Genomic DNA, 24691 nt, shown 5'->3' on the forward strand with positions numbered 1-24691 from the left:
GTATAAAATGTTTTCCTTAAAAGTGTATTTCCTATGTCTTTGTTAGCTTAGAATAGGTTCATTGTATATTGTATTAGACTAGCAGACTACTGATTTTTCTAATTAACTTGTGACCTTGGATATGAAGACTGAAGTGGGAGAAACCATCCTCAACCAGGCAGAACAGGCTGATGTTACACTGCTGTTACATCCATGGTCTACCAGATGATTGATTCTTTGATAAAAGCTAGGAAAGCTAGGGAGTCTACCTGCTCCCCAAGAACGTTGTTTTGTGATTGGTTTGTTTAGTGGAGGATGAGAATTAGAAGACTTCTGGAAACCTTTTTCATGCTAAAATTGTGTGTTATTTACAACAGCAGGAACAACACAAAAAGATGATGGACAGAGTGTTGCTAAAGTTGCCCTAAGTGGAAGGGTATGCCCACACATGGGTCTCTTGCTAACTATGCCACTGGATTCAAGCTAGTTTGGCTGATGAAGGGTGATACCCTGAAACCAGTCCCATGATGTTTGTTTCCAGTCCAGGGAGCACCTGGCCTGGCAGTTTGGGCTGGACTGTTCATATGTGGAACAGGATCAAGGCTGATTTGCATATGGATGGTTCCAAACTAGGGTGGCATGGTGAGCAAAAGAATGACAGATTAAACCCAGATCTGTGACTCAGGGTGAGTGTTTGAAAAGTTTTAACACTCCGTCTATCATCTTTTTGTGTTGCTAAAGATGCTCTAAGTGGGAAGGGTATGCCCAGATGCTGGTCCTTTGCTCAGTATGGCATTGGATTCTAGCTAGCTTGGTTGTTGAAGGGTGATACCCTGAAACCGGTTCCAGAATGCTTGTTTCCTATCCAGGGAGGACCTGGCCTGGCGGTTCAAGCTGGACTGTTCCCATGGGAAACCGAGTCAATACTGATGAAGGATTAAACCCAAATCTGTGATTGAGGGTAAGTGGTTTAAAGTTTTAACACTCCGTCCCTTATCTTTTTGTGTTGCAAAAGTTGGCCTAAGTGGGAAGGGTATGTCCAGGCATGGGTCCCTTGCTCATTGTGCCATGGGATGTCAGCTAACCTGGCTGATATCCTGAAATTGTTCTCAGGATGCTTGTTTCTGGTTCAGGGAGGACCTGGCCTGGCAGTTTGGGTTGGACTGTTCTCCTGGGGAACATGGTCAATACTGATTTGCATATGGCTGGGCCCAAACTGGGGTTGCATAGTGAGGAAAAGAACAATGGATTAAGCCCAGATCTGTGACTGGGGGTAAGTGTTTGAAAGGTTTCAACACTCCATCCATCATCTTTTTGTGTTGCTAAAGTTGCCCTAAGTGGGAAGGCTATGTCCAGACGTGGGTCCCTTGCTCACCTTACTATTGAATTAGAGTTAGCCTGGCTGGTGAAAGGTGATACAATGAAACCAGATCTAGGATGCTTGTTTCTGGTCAAGGGAAGACCTGGGCTGGCAGTTTGGGCTGGACAGTTCTAATGGGGAACATGGTCAATACTGATTTGCATATGGCTGGGCCCAAACTGGGGTTGCATAGTGAGGAAAAGAACAATGGATTAAGCCCAGATCTGTGACTGGGGGTAAGTGTTTGAAAGGTTTCAACACTCCATCCATCATCTTTTTGTGTTGCTAAAGTTGCCCTAAGTGGGAAGGCTATGTCCAGACGTGGGTCCCTTGCTCACCTTACTATTGAATTAGAGTTAGCCTGGCTGGTGAAAGGTGATACAATGAAACCAGATCTAGGATGCTTGTTTCTGGTCAAGGGAAGACCTGGGCAGGCAGTTTGGGCTGGACAGTTCTAATGGGGAACAGGGTCAAGTCTGATTTGCATATGGCTGGGTTCAACCTGGGGTGGCATGGTGGGCAAAAGAACAATGGATTAAACACAGATCTGTGACTGAGGGTCAGAATTTAAATTTGAATTTGAATCATGGTATTTCAATTGAACCGAGTACTGGGATAGACTTGGTGACATTGAAGCGGCCAAATCTGTGTCATTATTGCAATAAATTGGGTAAGAGGAAGCAGGAATTTTGAGAACATCAGCCACTGAGGGAAGGCAGCAGTGCCTTCCTCTTCACAAACATGGATGGTGTCAGTGAGATTTGCTGACCCCCACCCCTCTCTGAAACAAGGTGTCATTGATTGACACTTGACACTGAGCACTTCAAGGCTCATCAGTGAAGCACCCAGGTCCGAGGCAAACAGTAATACTCCCATTCAGCATGAAAGGATGAGGGGGAGGGCCTTGAGGCACTTCTGCCATGCCCACAGGGTTGTGAAATCCTCAGCCTGGCAAAGTCAAGCTCAGGCAGCCAGGAGCCTGTTCATTTAGCGCATATCTACCTCCTGGCTGCCTGACCTGAACAAGAAGAATATCTGTCAAACTGACCTTTGCTCAGCCTGACAGATGCTCTTCTTGTCAGGGAAAAAGGGTGGGAGTGTGGCCCCTCCACTCGTAGGGAGGGGTTGCTGCTGGGAAAGGCTGCAAGAGGGAAGGCTATGATTGTAAGACATTTGTGTGTCTGTCCTACTCCCATTCACACAAGAATAAAACCTAGACTGTAAATAGAAAGAAGACATTTTACTGTATTTGCAACATTTCTAAGCAAATTAAATAAAATGTAGCACAATTTGGCTTCAGCTGCCACCATGTCAACTGTCAGATAAGTACTCCATGGCAACCGTAACACGTAGTCTCCGTAACAGGCAAGCACTTAAAAAATGATCTGACCAGGGGTAAAGTAAAACTGCAAAAAACAGGGATACTCTACATTTCTCTATGACAATCCTCTCAGTGAAATCAAAAGCAGCAGAATGCATGGTCAGCCTCAAAAATCCTTTTTCTAATGCCAGAGTAAAGTAACTTCTAATCAAACAATTGACATTAAGAAACATTTGGAACACAGAAAAATAACTTCCAGAAGCTAGACCTGCATCCATTTTAAAAATAGAATGCAGGGACTGTGAATAAATTCAGGGCCTCATTTACAAGGCTTTTGCACTACCTGCTTCATTTTTTTGTGATGCAGCAGTGGCACTAGCAGTGCAATACAGTGCTCCCTATTTACAGACTGTTGCATTGGCTCCAATGCATCAGTTTGTAAAGCCTTGTGTCACTTTTTACCTGTGCCAGGTATAATGTATGCAGGGTAGGCTTTCCCTCTGAAAAAGACACGCAGAACTGACGCAGTGAAATTTACAACTTTTCACTGCGTCATTCTATGACTTCACTGTGTCAAAACTTTACCGCCTGCTCAGAGCAGGAGTAAAATTGACATAGAGCTTTTTCTATTTGGACTCTTCTCGCATTGCTGGAGTTGATTAGTTCAACGACGCAACTCTAGCAATGCGTCAGTGTAGCACCAACAGATGCATCAGAATTTTTGATGCATCTGTGAAATCGTCCGCCATGGAGCTTTGTACTGTAAATACAGCGCATCGATGGCGTCGTTAAGGGATGTGCGGCAAGTGCAAGAAATCTGACGCATGATGATGATGATGATGCGTCTGATTCTTGTAAATGTGGCCTTCAGAGTGGTTACGTTTCTACTGACGTTTTCCAGACAGGTATAATTTAGAAATATGTCAGAGAGGCAGTAAAATGTTTCGGATCCATATTTCTAAATCATTTAGCACTAGTTAGATCAGGTCAGTGGTTTACGTACTTTATTCATCACACTATCAATCAGGGAATTAATTCTGCAAGGTGGTGAATTAATATGGAATGCTGGGGTGAGAAGCTATGATGAAATTCCACATAAATAGATGATGACTTTCTGTGTTGCGAGGGGTATTTCAAATATTGTCCAATAAATCTCTGTAACATGGAGTATACCTGGCATTGCACTGTGCAGAAAGCTCGGTAACAACCAAGTGCAAGATAACAAGTTTTTTTTTGTGTTTTTTTAGCTGATTATATTTATAAGCCTCAGAACAACCAATCAAATCATCCACTTTTGAAAATAAAATGACCGCCACTTGACAACCCTTTTCCCTGATGGTTGTGGTATTACATTTTCATTTTCCAGCTTTTCATTTGAGCATTTTTACCATGAAAAAAATGACATTTATTTTTATGAGCACATTATTGTGTCAATGTGGTTTTGCATACTTTCTGAGTTATGGCTTACTATAAAAACAAAATAAACCTTGTTATAGGAAGAAGCTCTCAGACTTTTTCTTTTCACAATGTCTTGGAATAATATTGCAGTGAACTGATTAAATTATGTCTGGTACTTTTACTCTGAATAAAGCCAACCTCTTTTGTGTCTTCTAATTATAGGGTTTCAAGAGACATACAAGTGAAGGCAGTTTAGACTAAATACAAATTCTACAAAGGCATTAAAGTGTATAACATCTTTCACAAATTAACTTATGTTTTCAAAAGAGGGAAATGTGGAATATATCTAGAACTTTTTTCACACTCTTCTTATCCATGAGAATCCAGAGGATAATGACCCCGGAGCCGTTTCCCCAAACCTTGAATAACACGCATAATGTGTTTATTTAAGGCACTAGGACCACAGAAGTTCAAGAATAATAAACATGCCAGGTTTGTTTCAAAAGCACTTCTTAATGAGTACTTTTTAAGATTTTCCAATAGACTATAAGGATTATTGTCTCAGTACTGTTATTAACCATAGTATAACTATATTTGCGGTTGTGTGCCCACTTTAAGATATCCACAAGTGTGTGGTAGAACAACCCAAACTTTTGGAAAAGAAGACAAATGCTTATCTAAACAAGCTTTGGCAAGTCGAATGTGTCTGACTTGTGGCTTAGCTAAGAATAACGGAATAAGGGATGTATTAAGACACCTATCATCAAGGCAAATAGGCTACATTCACCTGTTCCTCTATTGCAGCTTACAACATACTGAATGGATGATAATACATTGCTTATTTCGGTGCTCTGTTTCGCCCCACAATGTCTGTTGAATTGAAGTTCTATTCTTCCTGGCCGGTACCTACATGTTACATCAGCTTAATGCTATCACGCATCGACTCTTATTGGCGTAATTACAATTAAAGGTACACCCTTCCTCAACAAAAATTATGGGAAGCCGTTCATGTCAAAATTACAGCTCCCCATATTGGACACCTCCTGAAATGCATAGCGTGCTGCAAAATGAATATGACACACACCAGAATGAATGTACTGTGTGTCAAAATAATTATGATACCTGGCAGAGTGAATCTGAATTGAACCAAAACAAATATGAAACCTGGCAGAATGAATATGCTACTTAGTGATTAATATGAATAACACACACACCAAATTGAATAAGAAACATATTGAAATATATATAAATCATACTGAAATTAATATGGCCCTCACTGTAAACAATATAGCAATAACTGAAACTAATTCAATATTCACCAAAAAGAATGGGGCATTTCTTGAAATGATTGACTTATGCCAAGAGAAATATGACATACATTTTAATTAATATGGCAGATTGGAAATATTATAAAGTATTGAAATGAATATATTATATTCTGAAAAGAAAACAATGCACATTGAAACTAATACAATGTACATTGAAATGAACATTAAACATGTTGCAAGGAATTTGAATTATGTTGAAATCAATATTACCGAGATGGCAATGAATATGAGACACACAGAAATGAATAGGAGATGATTGAAAATGAATATGGCTTGTGTTGAAATTAATGTAATCCCATTGAATTGAAGTTGACATGCCTTCAAATGAGTATGACCACAGCTGAAATTCACATGAGATTTGTTAAAATGAATATGGCACGCCTTGAAATTAATATGACACATATTCAAATTAATATGATACATATTCAAATTAATAAGATATATGTTAAAATTGAGAAGTTGCATCTTAAAATTAATATGACAAATGTTAATATGAATATGACATCCATTGAAATAAACTTAACAATGATTGAAAAGAATATAACACATGTTGAAATGAATATGACATGAGCTGAAATGAATATGATCTTCATTGAAATAAATTTGACATGTTTTAAAATTAATACAAGTAACGTTAAAATGATCATGACATTTATCACAATGAACATGACTTGCATTGAAAGTGATAAGATATACATTGACATGATTATGATGTATGTTGCAATGGATATGATTCATGTTAAAATTAAGATGTGTTAATATGAATGAAGCATCCATTGAAAGAAATATGACACATGCTAAGATGAATATGACATGCATTGAATCAAATATGAGCTCCACCGAAATTAATTCAACATGTCTTAAGCTGAATAAGACCAATGATGAAATTAAAATGAAACTTGTCAAAATTAATATGTTGTGCTTTGAAATTGATATGATACACAGCAAAATAAATACTGCATATATTGAAATTAATATGACCTATGATGAAATGGATATGACCTGTGTTAAAATTATTATGACAGGTGTTAAGGTGAATATGACATCCATTGAAATGAATTACATTCATAGAAAGGAATATGACACATGTTAAGATGAATATGAGCCACTTTGAAATGAATATGACACCTGGTGAAATTAATATGGCCCACATCAAAAGTAATATGACATTCTGTAACATGAATATCACACTTTTTGAAATGAAAATGAAGCTGTGAGATAAATGTAACATGCTTTGAAATGAATTAGGCAAATATTGAAATGAACACAAGCCACGTTTAAATGAATATGACTGCTGTTTAAATGAATATGGCTTGCTCTGAACTTATGTTGATTTGCTTTCAAATTAATATTACATATTCAAATCAATGTTACGTATTCTCAAAGGGTTGCATTACGAGTTTGGCGGTTTGTGCAATACCGTGGCGGCGGTGTGACCGCCATCTGCTTGGCAGTCAGACCACAGTATTATGATGCTGGCAGCCCCATAGGGAAAGACTGCCGCAGTCCAGCCAGCACAACCAGGAAGCGCATACCACTGCGGCGGCGAGGCAGGCCAAAAAGGCCGACGGAGCCATTGTTTCGGATGGAAACATTATGATGTTGCCTACCCCCAGCATGACCGTGGCAGTCCAACCACAACACCCCAGTAGGTGGAAACGGAAAGCATAAAGGAAGCAACTCACCTGCAGACAGTGTTACATGACCTGTGTCGCCATGGAGCCCATCACACACACGTCCTGCAGGTGCTGCTCATCGATGGACCCACACAGCTCCCATATTGCAACACAATGGCAGGTCAATGGGATGCACAATAGGTTGTGAAACACATATCCAAAGCTCACAATTCAAAAGATACCTGCATAATAGTGATGGCGACATCAGGAGCATTCATGGACACATTTCACTTTGCACATGCCCCTAAAACAGCATTTGCTTAGGAACTGACCCTTCATGTATCTCAGGGACGAACAATATTTGAGCCAAGTGATATGCTTAACTGCCAAATGTGTAAGCGCAAGTCAAAAAAGCACATACAACGGCAACAGCATGGTCCAGACATCTAGATGAAGTAGCTGTAAGGTACACACATCAAAGTGGACACATGGTCAGTCAAATCCAAAGGAAGCTACCACAATTTAACAACGTCCATGTGTGGACAAACAAAACTCTAGCTCCCGCACATGAGACGAAAGTACAGTCTATATCAGGGGACAAATCTACACCATACATGCTGACATTGGCCAAAACAAGATGAAATACTTACCCTAGCAAGCATAACACAATGCAATGACACCCCAATTGGATCAACACCCACATATCCATACAATGAACATCTACCCTTGCCTTGGGCGACCAACACTTCCCACAAAGTCAGATATTGAAAAACAACAGCAAATGTGGTGGATGTGTCTGTGGGTGTTGTGGCGGTGTCTGGGGGTATGGTGACTGAGGTGTGTGGGGCTGTGGGTTGTGAGCTGTTGTAGGAGGCTGGCCTAGCTTGTAGTGGGTACCTTAGGTACTTACATACCAGGTCTAGTCATCCCTTATTAGTGAAACGTAGTAGTGTTCTAGCAGCTTAGGGTGATAGAGGTAGCTGTAGCAGAGCAGCTTAGGCTGAACTAGGAGACATGTAAAGCTCCTGCAATACCACTTATAGTTACACCGTACTTATACACAATAAAAGACAATACTCAGTGTTACCAAAAATAAAGGTACTTTATTTTAGTGACACAAGGCCAAAATTATCTTAGAGGCAATACTCCTTCTGAAGGTAAGTATTATACACAATATATACACTAGACACCAAAATCAGGTAAGTAAATAGTCATAGGATAGTGCAAACAATAGAAAATACCATAAAATGTAATAGGAAGAAATAGGCCTTGGGGCAACACAAACCATATATTAAGAAAGTGGAATGCGAATCACAAATTCCCCCCTAGGCAAGTGTAGTGTGTAGAGGGGCGCTGGGAGTGTAAGAAAACCACAAAGGTTGGTAAAATACCCTACCCCAGAGCCCAGGAAAGTAGGAGTAAAGTACTGCAAGTTTCCTCAGGACACACTAAAAGTTGTGAATAGAGTTATTGCAAGAACCAAGCAAGAGTGCAAGCAACAAATGGTGGATTCCTGGACCTGAAGACCTGTAAAGAGAGGAGACCAAGTCCAGAAGTCGCAGAAGATTCCAGGATGGACAGGAGCCCCTGCCAACCTGGAAGATGGTGCAAAAGAGGATTCTCCGGTTGGAAGAAGTCTGCAGAAGAGCACCAAAGAAGATGGCTGTGGGTTCCTGCATGATGCAAAGGATGTCCCACATGCAGATGTTGGATGTAGGTGAGTTGTTGCACTGGATTAGTCCAACAAGCCTTGGTTCAAGCAATGTCACGTATTGTGTCAAAATGGCGCTGCCTGGACCCAGGAGGGAACTGGGGGCCTCAACTTGGACTGAGGAGGCAGAGGGGGCGCCCAACACTGGAGGGAACCCACAGATGATCAGGCAGCACCCACAGAGGTCCCAGGACACGGGGACAAAGAAGGTGCAAATTCCGGATGCTGCAGCACTACAAAAGAAGGTCCCACGCTGCCAGAGAACAACTCAGCGAGTTGAACGTCACAGGATAGAGTGCTGGGGATCTGGGCCAGGCTGTGCATGAAGGATTCTTGCAAATAGTGCACAGAGGCCTCAGGAGGTGAAGATGATGTGGTGCAGAGGGGTGCTGTCGCAAACAGGGAAGGCAAGCTCTTACCTCCTCCAAATTTGGACAGCTGGACCTTAGGACAGTCTGTGTCAAAGGGGTCCACCACCCGTGTTCCAAGGAGCACGCTCATTATCAGGAGAGGAGTCCCAGAGAACCAGTCATCATCTTGGAAGGTGCCTGCTGGATCAGGGAAGTGACTCTGTCACTCCAAGGGAGATTTCTTCGGTCCTTCTGGTGCAGGGTGAAGACAGGGAGTCTCCAGAGTGTGCACACCATGGAAACTGTTGCAGTTGCTGGCTGGAGCTGAAGTTGCAGAGTCGCAGTAGCCTTTCTGGATACTTTGTTGCAGTTGCAGCGGTTCCTGGAGCAGTCTGCGGTTGATCCGAGGTCAGAGGGTGAAGCAGGAGTTGCAGAGGATTCCTGGTGGAAACTTGCAAGCCAAATCTGAAGAGGAACCCACAGGAGAGACCCTAAATAGCCCTGAGAGGAGGATTGGCTACCTACCCAGGTATGCACCTATCAGGAGGGGTCTCTGATGTCACCTCTTGGCACTGGCCACTCAGAGATCTCCAGAGTGTCCCCACACCTTGGAAAACAAGATGGTTAACGCCAGGGACACAATGCAGGAGCTCCGGGCACTACCCCTGGAGTGGTGATGGACAGGGGAGTGGTCACTCCCCTACTCCCCTTCCCTTTGTCCAGTTTTGCGCCGGAGCAGGGACAGGGGGTCCCTGAACCGGTGTAGACTGGCTTATGGAAGGAGGGCACCATCTGTGCCCTGTAAAGCATTTCCAGAGGCTCTGGGAGGCTACCCCCCCCAAGCCTGTAACACCTATTTCCAAAGGGAGAGGGCGTAACACATTCCTCCCAAAGGAAATGCTTTGTTCTGCCTTCCTGGGACTGGGCTTCTCAGACCCCAGGAGGGCAGAACCCCTGTCTGTGAGGTGGCAGCAGGTGTAGCTGCGGTGCAAGCCTCAGAGAGCTGGTTTGGCAGTACTGGGGGTCCATGGTGGAGCCCACAGGATGCATGGGATTGGACCCCCAATACCAGGGGTCTCCAGCCCGGTGGTCGTCACTATACCGCCGACGGTATTTGGACCCGGCTGACCGCCATGGATTTCATGCGGTTTGGAACCGCCATGAAATCCATGGCGGTAAGCACTATCAGTGCCAGGGAATTCCTTCCCTGGCACTGATAGGGGTCTCCCCCACTGCCCACCCCCACCCCGACTCCCTCCCCTACACCCCCCCACCACCCCTGCCACCCCCCAAAAGGTGGCAGGACCCCACTCCCCACCCCTACCCCCAACATCACATCACTCATTCACACCCGACACGCATACACGCACACACACCGACATTCATGCCAACAGCCACACACACAGTCAGACACGCACATCCACATACAAACATACACGCACACATCCATACAGACATACCTACAGACATACACGCACTCATTCCCAAACACACAACACCCCCGCAAGCCTACACGCACTAACACACCTCCACTGCATACTCACACGCACACCCCCATGCACGCACACAACACCCCCCCCCCTCCCCTAACAGACGATCAACTTACCTGGTCCGTTGATCCTCCGGGAGGGGACGGGATCCATGGGGGCTGCTCCACCGCCACCACACCATCAACAGAACACCGCCACGCCGAATCACAGGACGTGATTCGGTGGGCGGTGTTCTGTTGACGTGGCAGTGGAGGTGGAGCAACCTCCACTTCCCCGCCGCCCGCCAGTATGGCTGCTGGCGGCTCTCCATCCGGAAAAGGACAGAGAGCTGCCAGCAGTCATACTACGCCGAGCGGAAAACCGCCACCACTGGCGGTCTTGAGCACAGCGGTCCCCCGGCGGTCTTCTCAAAAGACCGCCGAGGTCAAAATGACCACCTAAATGTAGCACATAGCCAAAAACATATATTTATTTTAGTTAATTAATTTGTGTTCATATCATATCCTTTCAGAATATGTAATATTTATTTCAATATGTATTGTTAATTTTAAAGCAAATCAACATCGATTCAAGGCAAGCCATATTTAAACAGTGAGCCTTTTAATTTACACATGGCTTATGTTCATTTCGATATGTGCTTTATTCATTTCAAAGCATGCTATATTTATCTCATATAGTTTCATATCCATTGTAAAAAGTGTCATATTAATTTTAATGAATGTCATACTAATTTTGATAGGGGTCATATCAACTTCATCAGATGTCAAATTCATTTGAAAATCGTTCATAGAAATCTTAACATGTGTCATATTGCTTTAAATGAATGGTATATTCGTGTCAGTGGATGTCATATTCATCTTAACACCTGACATTATAATTTTAACATGAGTCATATCCAATTCAACATAGGTTGAATTCATTTCAATGTATGCAATATTCATGTCGATGTGTATCATATTGATTTCAAAGCAAAACATTCATTTTGACAAGTTTCATTTTAAAGTCAGCATTGGTCATATTCAGTTTAAGGCATGTTGAATTAATTTCAAAAGGGCTCATATTCATTTCTTGTCATATTCATCTTAGCATGTGTCATATTCCTTTTAATAGATGTCTCATTCATATTAACGCATGATATTGATTTTAACATGACTCATACCATTTGCAACGCATATCATAATCATGCCAATGTGTGTCATATTACTTTCAATGCAAATCATATTCATTTTTTTTATAAATGTAATGTTCATTGCACATTATATTCCTTTCAGAATAATCCATTTTTATTTCAGTACCTTATATTCATTTCAAGCTGTCATATTCATTCCAATGTGTGTCATATTCCTCTTGGCATATGTCAGTCATTTCAAGAAATGTTGCATTCTTTTTTACAAATATTGTATGTGTTTCAGTGATTGCTTTATTATTTACAGTGAGGGACATATTTATTTCAGTATGATTGATATATATTTCAGTATATCTCTTATTCAATTCTGAGTGTGAGTTATTCATAATAATCACTAAGTAGCATATTCACTTTGCCTGGTTTCATATTTGTTTTGGTTCAAGTCAGATTCACTCTGCCAGGTATCATATTTATTTTGACACATAGTACATTAATTCTGGTGTATGTCATATTCATTTTGCAACACGCTGTGCATTCAAGGAGGTGTCTTATATAGGGAGCTGTAATTTTGACATGCCCCCCCTTGGGGGCAGATTGGCCTATTTTTATGAGGCCAATCTGCCCCCAAGGGGGACAGAAACCACTAGACACCAGGGAGTTTTTTTTTTTCGTGAATTTCACGCAAGGGGAGCGATCCCTTAGGCAAGGGTCATTCCCCTGGGGGGCAAATTTATTTTAAGCCATTTCTGCCCCCCCTGGGGGGCAGAAACCACTAGGCACCAGGGATTTTTTTTTCTGTTGTTGTTTTACAGATGGGAGCGACCCCTTAGGCAAGGGTCGCTCCCCTGGGGGGCAAATTGTATTTAGACCATTTCTGCCCCCCTTGGGGGCATATCGGCCGATTTTAGGTCAATCTGCCCCCAAGGGGGGCAGAAACAATTAGGCACCGGAGATCTTTTTTTTTGCGCCAATGTCACGCAGGGGGAGAGACCCCGTAGTCAAGGGTCGCTCCCCGGGGGGATTAGGGGGGCCATTTTTTTTCCGGCCATTTCTGCCCCCCCTGGGGCCGGCTGAGCTAGAGGCCAAAATCCACAGGTAGGCACTTTGCAAAAAACACCTCTGTTTTCTGTGAAAAAATGTGATGTGTCCACGTTGTGTTTTGGGCCATTTCCTTTCGTAGGCGCTAGGCCTACCCACACAAGTGAGGTACCATTTTTATCAGGAGACTTGGGGGAACGCTGGATGGAAGGAAATGTGTGGCTCCTCTCAGATTCCAGAACTTTCTGTCACCGAAATGAGAGGAAAAAGTGTTTTTTTGGCCAAATTTTGAGGTTTGCAAAGGATTCTGGGTAACAGAACCTGGTCAGAGCCCCACAAGTCACCCCATCTTGGATTCCCCTAGGTGTCTAGTTTTAAAAAATGCACTGGTTTGGTAGGTTTCCCCATGTGCCGGCTGAGCTAGAGGCCAAAATCCACAGGTAGGCACTTTGTAAAAAACACCTCTGTTTTCTGTGAAAAAATGTGATGTGTCCACGTTGTGTTTTGGGCCATTTCCTTTCGTGGGCGCTAGGCCTACCCACACCAGTGAGGTACCATTTTTATTGGGAGACTTGGGGGAACGCTGGGTGCAAGGAAATTTGTGGCTCCTCTCAGATTCCAGAACTTTCTGTCACCGAAATGAGAGGAAAAAGTGTTTTTTTGGTCAACTTTTGAGGTTTGCAAAGGATTCTGGGTAACAGAACCTGGTCAGAGCCCCACAAGTCACCCCATCTTGGATTCCCCTAGGTGTCTAGTTTTAAAAAATGGGCTGGTTTGCTAGATTTCCCCAGGTGCCGGCTGAGCTAGAGGCCAAAATCCACAGGTAGGCACTTTGTAAAAAACACCTCTGTTTTCTGTGAAAAAATGTGATGTGTCCACGTTGTGTTTTGGGCCATTTCCTTTCATGGGCACTAGGCCTACCCACACCAGTGAGGTACAATTTTTATCGGGAGACTTGGGGGAACGCTGGGTGGAAGGAAATTTGTGGCCCCTCTCAGATTCCAGAACTTTCTGTCACCAAAATGAGAGGAAAAAGTGTTTTTTTGTCAACTTTTGAGGTTTGCAAAGGATTCTGGGTAACAGAACCTGGTCAGAGCCCCACAAGTCACCCCATCTTGGATTCCCCTAGGTGTCTAGTTTTAAAAAATGCGCTGGTTTGCTAGGTTTCCCCAGGTGCCGGCTGAGCTAGAGGCCAAAATCCACAGGTAGGCACTTTGTAAAAAACACCTCTGCTTTCTGTGAAAAAATGTGATGTGTCCACGTTGTGTTTTGGGCCATTTCCTTTCATGGGCGCTAGGCCTACCCACACCAGTGAGGTACAATTTTTATCGGGAGACTTGGGGGAACGCTGGGTGGAAGGAAATTTGTGGCTCCTCTTAGATTCCAGAACTTTCTGTCACCAAAATGAGAGGAAAAAGTGTTTTTTTGTCAAATTTGAGGTTTGCAAAGGATTCTGGGTAACAGCACCTGGTCAGAGCCCCACAAGTCACCCCATCTTGGATTCCCCTAGGTGTCTAGTTTTCAAAAATGCGCTGGTTTGCTAGGTTTCCCCAGGTGCCGGCTGAGCTAGAGGCCAAAATCCACAGGTAGGCACTTTGCAAAAAACACCTCTGTTTTCTGTGAAAAAATGTGATGTGTCCACGTTGTGTTTTGAGCCATTTCCTTTCGTGGGCGCTAGGCCTACCCACACAAGTGAGGTACCATTTTTATCGGGAGACTTGGGGGAACAGAGAATAGCAAAACAAGCGTTATTGCCCCTTGTCTTTCTCTACATTTTTTCCTTCAAATGTAAGGCAGTGTGTAAAAAAGACGTCTACTTGAGAAATGCCCTGTAATTCACATGCTAGTATGGGCACCCCGGAATTCAGAGATGTGCAAATAACCACTGCTTCTCTACACCTTATCTTGTGGCCATTTTGGAAATACAAAGGCTTTCTTGATACCTATTTTTCACTTTTTATATTTCAGCAAATGAATTGCTGTATACCCGGTATAGAATAAAAACCCATTGCAAGGTGCAGCTCATTTATTGGCTCTGGGTACCTAGAGTTCTTGATGAACCTACAAGCCCTATATATCTCCACAACCAGAAGAGTCCAGCTGACTTAACGGTATATTGCTTTAAAAAATCGCAGGAAAAAGTTACAGAGTAAAACGTGAAGAAAAATGGCTGTTTTTTTCACCTCAATTTCATTTTTTTTTTTATTTCAGCTGTTATTTTCTGTAGGAAACACTTGTAGGATGTACACAAATGACCCATTGCTGAATTCAGAATTTTGTCTACTTTTCAGAAATGTTTAGCTTTCTGGGATCCAGAACTGGTTTCTCACCCATTATGGTCACTAACTGGAAGGAGGCTGAAAGCACAAAAAATAGTAAAAATGCGGTATGTCCCAGTAAAATGTCAAAATTGTATTGAAAAATTGGGTTTTCCAATTCAAGTCTGCCTGTTCCTAAAAGCTGGGAAGATGGTGATCTTGCCACCGCAAACCCTTTGTTGATGCCATTTTCAGGGAAAAAAACCCGAGCTGCCTTCTGCAGCCCTTTTTGCCATTTTTTTGAAAAAAACTAAATTTTCACTGTATTTTGGCTAATTTCTTGGTCTCCTTCAAGGGAACCCACAAAGTCTGGGTACCTCTAGAATCCCTAGGATGTTGGAAAAAAAGAACGCAAATTTGGCGTGGGTAGCTTTTGTGAACAAAATGTTATGAGGGCCTAAGCGTGAACTGCCCCAAATAGCCAAAAAAAGGCTCGGCACAGGAGGGGGAAAAGGCTTGGCAGCGAAGGGGTTATGATGCATTTCCTGTTTGACAATTAATTTATCAATTTATAAACATGACCCTTGGCGAAAGGCAACAATATATTTTGTTTAGATTAATGAGACTGTATTTTAGTAGATTTTGTATGTTATACTATGCTTTTCCAAATGTATTGTCTGCGTGTCAATACAGTGCTCAAGATGTGTTCTAATGAATTTAGACTATCGCTTTCTACTGCAAACTACCTTTCCATGAATTGTTTACTATTAATATAAATACACTCTTGTCACATTGGCATCCACATTTGGAGAAATGTCTTAAATTATCTCTAAAATTCCTCACACCATCAGATTCATTTATTAATAATGTTCCTGTGTTTTTTTCCGCTATAGGGCACAATGACTACATGTGTCCGGCAACCAATCAGTGTACCATAGATAAGAATAGGAGGAAGAGCTGCCAGGCCTGTCGACTTCGCAAGTGCTACGAAGTGGGAATGATGAAAGGTGGTAAGTAATGGGAACTAGCCAAGATGGATTTGACTGAGTGAACAAATGAGGCTGTTTTATGGAGTGCACAGGTACTCCAAGGGGTGTCCTGGTGCACCACAATATAGTCAGTTTCGGTTAAAATGACAGTTCAGGTCCCGGGTCAGTAGTTCAAGAGTTTAACTGATTCCATGCCTTAACTGCCAGGAAAGAAAAGGAACAACCCCTCCACGCCCTTTCTCAGCATCCAGACCCTTGGAACTACGGTCAGGACAGCCATAGATGACCAAAGTGTCCTTGATGGGTAATATGGATGTTAGGCTCCGAACTGCTATTCAGTGTGAGTTGCACAAGGCTTTCTCATGCTAACATATCTTTGGCCATGTGAATAGATTATGTAAGCTTTTAAAGATGGAACTGAATGTGGGTTAAACAATAACAGGACATTCACTATAGCTATTTATTCTCCTTGGTATTGCATTTAAACAGAATATAATTCATTTGCATACAGCAAGCTGATATAAACCTGACATGAAAGAGGCTGGATTACTAAAATATTTTTTTGTAATTGTGAACATACTTTTTAGTGTTGCCATCCAGACCTCATGTATTTCTGTATTTCTTCTGTGGTACCTATATTTTTAGTACATTTGTGCAGTTGAACTAGCGGTGACAGAGGAGTTCCTACAGATAATTAGCCAGCTGATGACTTTTGTGATTTTGTGAAACAACTTCATATCAGTCTTATTATTCTACTGAGCCCAGTCTTTTTGAGATGAACTCCATAGTTGTCATCTATTGCCTTATGTTGCCTTATGTTGTTACATTGATTGCAAAAAAGTGACAAAGTTATGTATTTTCTTTGACCCTGTACATAGCTCCACTAACCTTTGCCTGGGTTACTCTATAGAAATACCACATATATACATAAAACGTACATTCATACATACACAGAGTAAGCGAACTGATGTCTCTAGGATTTGGGTCATCCCTCAGAGTGCTTTTATTGGACCCACGGGAGCACAACTCTTAGCCCACTTGTTTGTAGAGTCCAGCGGAATGCACCAACTCTTATTTCGCGTTCTATTCTGTATCATTCTAGTGGCTCCCTGTAATTTTATGCAGTAATTTCTCCAAAAGGTTCCTGTATTATTCAATAAATGAGCTACTTTCCAGAGATTACATTTTATTTGCACTGTTATTATAAACAAGCTGCATGTTGTCGTGATTAGTTAACCTCCTTCTCCCTGCATGTCAGATTATCCAAAATTCTTCACAGAACCTTTTCCATTCCCTTAGTGTGTTCAATTTGTGATTCTAATACGAATCTGGAGGCCATGCACCTTACATTTTGTTAGATATCAGTACATTCTTTTCTCAGATATATTTTTGTTCATTTTTTACATTAGATGTCCTTTTAAGTAGTTGAGAAGCACTAGTGTTTATCAGTTCGAATGCCGCACCCACTCATTTCTTTATGTCATGCGGTTATATACATTTGTTTCTTTACACCCCTTTATTGTAGTAGTTCCCTCTTATCACGGAAACTTTACTAACAGTAACACTGATGTCATTCACCCGAAACTGACTTACTGTGTATTTTCTCTCTACATTCCAAAGTCGTCTCTTTTAAAAACAACCAACAGTTCATATTGGCAAGAAGAGCTGCAAATAGATCCTAAACATAAAATTTAAGTGATCTTTTTATGTCTCTTCATATGTAGTTTTCACCCTTACCTATCTCGTCAATTGTTTTCAATAATTAATTAATTCATCACTGGCTTTTACCTGTCTTAAAGTGAATGCACTCCTTTGATATTTTTTTATTTGACCTTTATAATCATTACCATTCTTTTCTGTAGTAGATTTAGAAGTGTATTTTACAGTGGCAGTCAACCATCTGTAAATCAGCTCAGCTTAAGGATAGGGTACCACAGCCATTTGCCTGAGTTCTACTTTAAATTTACTAAGGGCCTGATTTAGAACTTGGTGGAACGGTTGCTCTGTTACAACGGTGACAGATATCCCATCCGCCGACATCTAAATCCCATTCTCTCCTATGGGATTTAGATTTTGGCGAATGGGACATCCGTCACCATTTAGACTGACTAACCCGTCCGTCGAGCTCTAAATCAGGCCTTAGGTCTTCCAATTCCATTATCTGTTTAGGTTGTTTAACCAATGCTAAGAAAAGAAGAAAAATCCTGCATCTTTTCCATAAGAGGTAGTTCACCATAGATGTTTTATCGAAAGGGCTCATGCTAAGAGTATTGCATCATATTGCGTTTTGTGTGTACTTTATCCTTACATCAGTAGTATTATGACAAATCTTATCACTTAAATCCCAACTGCCAATTGCTGATCAGTGAAATGCAAGTCATAAGAAAGGAACCTTGCAACTTTGCTACCATCAACAGTCACCCACATACATCAAGGAAACAAAAAAAACATATATCTCGTAATTTTATTTTAATTTCATGAAAATTTAAACATGTAGCAACTGCTATTGTTATTATTATGAACACAGCAACACACTTCTGAAAATGTCTTCTGCTTTTTACTGTCAATTGTGTAAGTCTGCCTGTAAAATACTCATGTGTAGATTGACTGCTACACCAAGCTGTAATTGTTCACTTTTTTGCTATTCACATTTTCTGAGTGGAGGTTCCCACCAAGGTGTAGATGTAAGAGTCTCAATACCCTCAAATGAGGAGGTGGAGACTCCTACTCAGAATCTTTGAATACAAAATTACTATTACTAACTATTCACCTGTGTGTAAAGATCTCTGCCACTGGGACGGAGACTTGCATGTAAGAAGCTATCAGAAAAGGTAATAAAGTTTATGATATTGACCAAAGAATACTTAAAGAAACAGATAAAACACACTACCTTCTAAAATAAACTGCAAATTAATTTAAATAAATTAGGTACTATTTTCCTATTATTTTAGAATATAAATCACCCAGCCTCAATTACATTTTTATTTTTACTTAATTTGTAATCAACTTTGATATAATTGTAATATTGTTTTGACTTTTTAAACTAAGCAAAAATGGTATTCAATTTATTTTAAATTTAATTGCACTATTCAATTTACAAAAATAATAAAATTTAGTTTTAATTATATATTAAGTTTTTTAACAGACATACTTATGTTAAAAAACTATAAATCATGGCCTAAAGCTACTTAATGGCAAAAGTTATAGTTTCATGAGAGAACTGGAAGTATAAGTATAACTGCTGAACTTCAACGGTTTTGTGCGGGTAACATGTGAATCTAAATATAACGTCCCTGTAAGCTTTGGGTTTTTTTCTTTGAATTTCTATTTTTTTTAACATAAAGAAATATATAATTACCCTACTTTAAAACATCCTAGGCCTTTGGCCAAGCGCAGTGGGATTTGGCAGCAGAGCCTGGCCTGAAGCCAGGCCCTGCATCCAACCCCTCCTTTACACCCATCCCCACGCTGTGCAGGTAGTTTTAGTTAGGACAATTTGTTTTCCATAGGAAGAGCATTTTTTTGTTTTGCCAATAACTTTGTCACTGTTTGATGAATCTTCATGAAATTTAAAAAACTAATATTTCAGTCAGTTCAACTACTGTGTTAAAGGTTTCAGGAGATCTGTCAAGTGGGGCAGAGAAAAAAGGGGGTCCCAAAATACTTTTCCCTCATTCTATGTCAATTGAATTTTTCAAAAGTTTTAACACAACTATAGCCCAAACGGTGGAATGGAATTACATCACATTTGGCAGGAAGGTAGCTCTTGGTCCAGAAAGCAAGCTTTCTGTCTTTTGGTGTAAATCCGTTCAGTAGTTTTTGAGTAATTAGTGTTGATAAAATATAGATCTCTAGGCACCTAGATAATCCATAGATCCAACTTTCCCAGTGCTGATATCTAATTGGCTGCCAACACTTCAACGAGTAACTGTTGGCAGCTATCTTGGGACCCCACAAAAAAAAAAAAAAAAAGAAACCATGGTAGGGTCACCCGAGCCCCTAGCCTTGGTCTAAAAATACCCACATGGACCCCGCCAGGGCTAGAAAGCATTTTTTTTAAAGAAAAATCAAGGGAAAATCTGCAGATGGATCTGCAAATTTTTCTGAGATTTTTTTTTTAATGAGTAGTCTCCTGCCCTTTACTCTTATTTTGCCCCAGGTGGCCAAGTCCTGTGGGCATTGAGAACTTTAAAAAAGGGGGCACATGGGGCCCCTCTTTCAGGGCTTGTATTAGACCCAAGGACCGCCACCTCCCCAGGGTGATCACACACAAATACGCAAGGGGCCACGCGGCCCTCGCACCCTGGGGACCACCACCTCCTCGGTGCAAAACAATAATTTGTAAGGGGGAGGCCTTGTGCCAATTACAGAGCCCCAGGGACCACCACCTCCATGGGGCTAAAGATTTAATTAACATTGGGGCACCCTCTCACAGCCCCGGGGACCGCCATCTTCCTGGGGCTGAAAAAAGATAAGGAAGGGATTTTGTTGTGGACCCCTGGCCCCGGAGACCACCACCTCCACAGGTAAGTTTCAAATGTTGGATGGGGGCATGTAGCCCCCTCAAGGAGCCAATAATGGTCCTGTGGAGTAACAGCTCTCAGTGCCGGCTCCTGCTCTGTCCTGGGGTGCCCACCGGTGGGACATAGCTGTTTGCTATGGCTTGGCGGGAGCTTTACTACCTCCCGCCGAGTCAAAGCAAACACTCCTGTTCCAGCACGCGAGAGCTGACAAACAGCTCTCGCTAGCAGGAAGCGGAGGTTGCCTCTGTTTGCCTCTTGCAGAGAGAACCCTGTGCACAGCTAATGAATTCAGTGGCACTTTTTCAGCCAAGGAAGAAAAAAGGCTTAGTACAGGCAGGAACAAATCCGGTGAGCAATGGAAATCAGAAGCCACTTTGAGATGGAACCCTAGGCTCGGCTTAAACATCACTTGCTCTGGGAAAAAAATCAGAACACAGTAGAGCCGGGCTCCAAACTCACCCAGCCAACACTCAGATGAAACAGCCATCAGGGCAGAAATATTGGCACACAAGAACTTCAAGTCCATTAAACCGAGGGTCTTGAAGGGTTCACCTTGCAACCCTCTGAGATGGAGAGGAAGTTCCCTGGAGGGGGACTAGAGAACACACTGTTAGACATTATTGAAAAACTCTTGAGCTGTTGAGACACCACCATTCCTGCTCTTCCAAACTACTGCATGGATTGCAGCTGTTAGAAATTAACTAATTAAGGTGGGTGGGAGAAGGGAATCCTTCCCTACTTTATAATAATAATCTGGTCAAGTCCCGACATAACTGAACGTGAATCTCTTCTTATCCCCTGGTAACTATGACACAAGATGCCAGAATATTCTCAGAAAAATGTGTGCAAAGTTCAATCAATATCAAACAACATTAACATTAAGAACATAATAAAATTGGGAAAAGTTTCTAGAAACAGCAAAATGCCACTCATGGTCAATGTTCATGCCAGACCAGGAAATGGGTGGAATTTGAGGCCAGGGGCAATGGAGTGTAGGTCAAGTAAGCATAGTAGGTCACCTTGGTAAAGATTTTTAACTTGGGACTTTGTTAATTTTCTTGTTCTCAAAATCCTCATGCAGGGGAAGGGAGAATCCTGACGCCAATGAAGGTCACTCGAAGGTGGACATATCACTGCCGAGCTCTCACTGAGCCTTTCAGTTTTCACCCCAGTTTTCAGAGGACAATAAGCTGTTGTTGAAGAGGTGGAGTGTCCTTTGGCATTGGGACCACTTTAGTTCCAGGAGCTACACATAACTGCCATAAAATTACAGCGGAGCAGAAACCTTAAAAACAGATTCGTCTGTGGGCTCTTACCTCCTATTAAAAGTTTAAAATTTCCATGTGTTGGAGGATGTACTAAGTTGAAAGGTGACTATGTGTTCAGTCCAAAGGTGACCTGTTGAATGCTATTCACACTGAGCTCTTTTCTGTGAAGAATTAAGAGTGTCCTTCAAGGCCTGTGTGGATTTTGTGCACAAAACCACCCAGGTGCAAATTACCAACGGTTTTTTGTTGTCTAGTTATACTTCAGTAGCAGTATTGAGGAGGTGACGAGGTAGACCTGACTGCCTTTTCACCAACTATTACAGAAGTGTCTGCAGTAACTATTGTGACCCATACTCTAATACCCAGTGTGCAGGTCTCCATGTAGCACCTACACAATATAGAGTCAGCATTCCTTCATCAGCATGGGTGTGTGGCCCAATAAATACAAGGTCATTTTTTTCTTGGGCATTCAAGCTATTTGCACATGCAGGTGAACACACATAAATACCATCACGGGATACCATGTGTCACCTATGAAGTGGCAGAAGGATTGCACCCCGATAGTGACCTTTGAAAGGGGAATACAGGATCCCCGGGATACCACAGGAACCCCCTCCTGAGGGGAATATAGTCACAAAGTTCACTGACATGCCTGAGTCTCTGAACCCACTCCAAAAGCAGGTTATTTTCCACATAAAGTGAAACACAGAAAAGTCGTTTCGACCACTGCATCATATGTAATTGCTGCACTGTCTCAAGCGCATGTGTGCTGAGCTGGAGAGAGAGCACATTTTGTTTCTGTAATTAGGGGCATGTACCTGGTATGCATTTTGAGGACTCAAACACAGGGTGCAGCAGCACAACCCGGGATCATATACCTGCTTAAGTACCACGTTTTTACAAACTTAATACTGCCTACAGAGAGAGCACAGGAAATCTGTTTGAAACAAGATTCACCCATGGACACAAAATAATCATGTATGCCAAATGATTGTGGAGAAAAGCATTTGACCTATATTTAGTGCTGCCTGATGAGACCTGGTTGTAAGGTTCAATGTTTGAGTTACCTCGCTGCTTTGCCTTACTCTGTGTCAAAGAGGCGTTCAATGGGTGTTGCAATGGGTGTTTACCATACAACACCCATGGGTTTTGACACATTCCCAGATTTACAAGGATTTGTAAACCTGGGAATGCATCAAAAGCCTACGCCTTCCCAGGGGAGGCGTAAGGAAGGCACAATGAGGAGAAACTTCTTTATTTGTCCTGTTTTTTTTCATTTTCTATGTGTGCTGCAGAATCACACAGAGAAAGAGGAAAATGCCTAGCATGATTGTTTTTGTGCAGGAATGTCTCCCTTTCTGCACAAAAACAATCATCCCGCAAATACAGACACCCTGGCACCATGGTACAAGGGTGCCTGCGTTGGTGCATGGCAGCCTATTCTGCGCCAGCGCAGAGGAAAAGGACAGGAATGTGCTGTATCTTGTAGATATGGCACATTCCTGCCCTTTTCTCTTGACGCAGTGCAGCTCAGCAAGAAAGCTTGCAGCACTGTCATGCGTCAAAAGATTGTAAATACCCTTCCTTTTTTAAGTCAAAACAGTACTTTCCTTGCAAATGCCACAATAGAAAGCAAATATAGAGGTCTTAACATGAGCGTTATTGTATCTTAAACAACATGTAGTTTTGCACAAAGTGCTGTTTGTTGACTTTTTCTTGGGTTCATAGTATATCTTTAAGATTGTATTCACTTTTCAGCAAAGGCTCTCCTTTTATTTATTTATATGTTTATTTATGAATTTCTTCAGGTCTCTTGAAGATGTTTTCTATTTTGTTGGGTCAGTCTCACTTGCTGCTTTCATTGCCAAAACCCACAGACAGCTCCATGAGCAGCGTTGCGGGTAAGGACTAAAGGCTTGCATTCACACACATATAGAACACAGACCGGCCTTATATCTGGGAGTCATTATGTTCACAAAAGCAATGCCCACCAAGAGTCAGTACCTTACAGAAGCACACAGCAAAGCATCATCCTGAACATACACCCAACACTGCCCAAATATGCCATTACCTGTTATAAAGGCATCAAACAGCACTTCGAACCATCAGCCTTTTATCACACATATACATTTTCCGGATAACAAGTTTCCCAAAATACAAAAGCAATTCAAAACTGGCGGGTGAAGATGGCCACCATAGAGCACCACAGGACGCAGTGTGGTTACTATACTCTAAACTAGTTAGTGTGGATCTGCTGAAAGGGTACACCTGATTATAACAGTACAGAGGATTAAAGGATTAAAGAAACGTGTGCGTATCCTACTTCAACACAAGGGTTTTATTGGGCAGGCCAAGTTATCTGACGATCAAGGAGCTTAACTAAAGCCCCCTCTGAGGAAAGATTAAGTTACATAAACACTCTCGACTGAAGCAAAAAAAAAAACAACCCCGAATCATAGGGCCGGCCGACTGAGTTAAGTCAAGTCTTACCCGAGTTAATCTTAGAAAAGCTATTTTAGGTCTTTGACAGAACAAAGAGCTGAAAAAGTTGACTCTTTCCCTAAGAGAAACGTTGATCACTTTATTATTGTTACTATTAAATCTTACATAGCGCTTAGCTGCTCAAATTTGATCACTAAAACAGATAAGGAAGGACCCCATGCAAATTAGTGGTACTGCCCACTGCCGATGTTAAAAGTCGATGTGAAATCAATCATTAATGACTTAGCTAAAAGAATTTAAACTATGATAGTCACCTATATTCATGATGATCAGTCTGGCTTTAATCCGGGAAGTCGCCCTATGTACGATTTTAGAAGACTCACGGGCAGATTTCCCTAGGGGACTAGGACTTGGCCTGTGCCCTAGCATTCTTAGATACTGAACATGCCTTTGACATGGTGAAATGGGAATATACCTGAATTGTCATTAAAGCA

The 24691-nt window shown here is 41.9% G+C and overlaps 1 protein-coding gene across 1 annotated transcript in view; it reads left to right on the top strand.

Moving 5' to 3' along the window:
- Nucleotides 1-24691, top strand: part of ESR1 (estrogen receptor 1) — a 1426508-nt gene that overhangs the window by 392074 nt on the left and 1009743 nt on the right. The window contains exon 3 of the mRNA XM_069234719.1: nucleotides 15869-15985. Coding sequence (XP_069090820.1) covers nucleotides 15869-15985 — 117 coding nt within the window. The remainder of the gene's footprint in view (nucleotides 1-15868; nucleotides 15986-24691) is intronic.

Source organism: Pleurodeles waltl, chromosome 5, assembly GCF_031143425.1.
Source record: "Pleurodeles waltl isolate 20211129_DDA chromosome 5, aPleWal1.hap1.20221129, whole genome shotgun sequence".
Lineage (NCBI taxonomy): Eukaryota > Metazoa > Chordata > Amphibia > Caudata > Salamandridae > Pleurodeles > Pleurodeles waltl.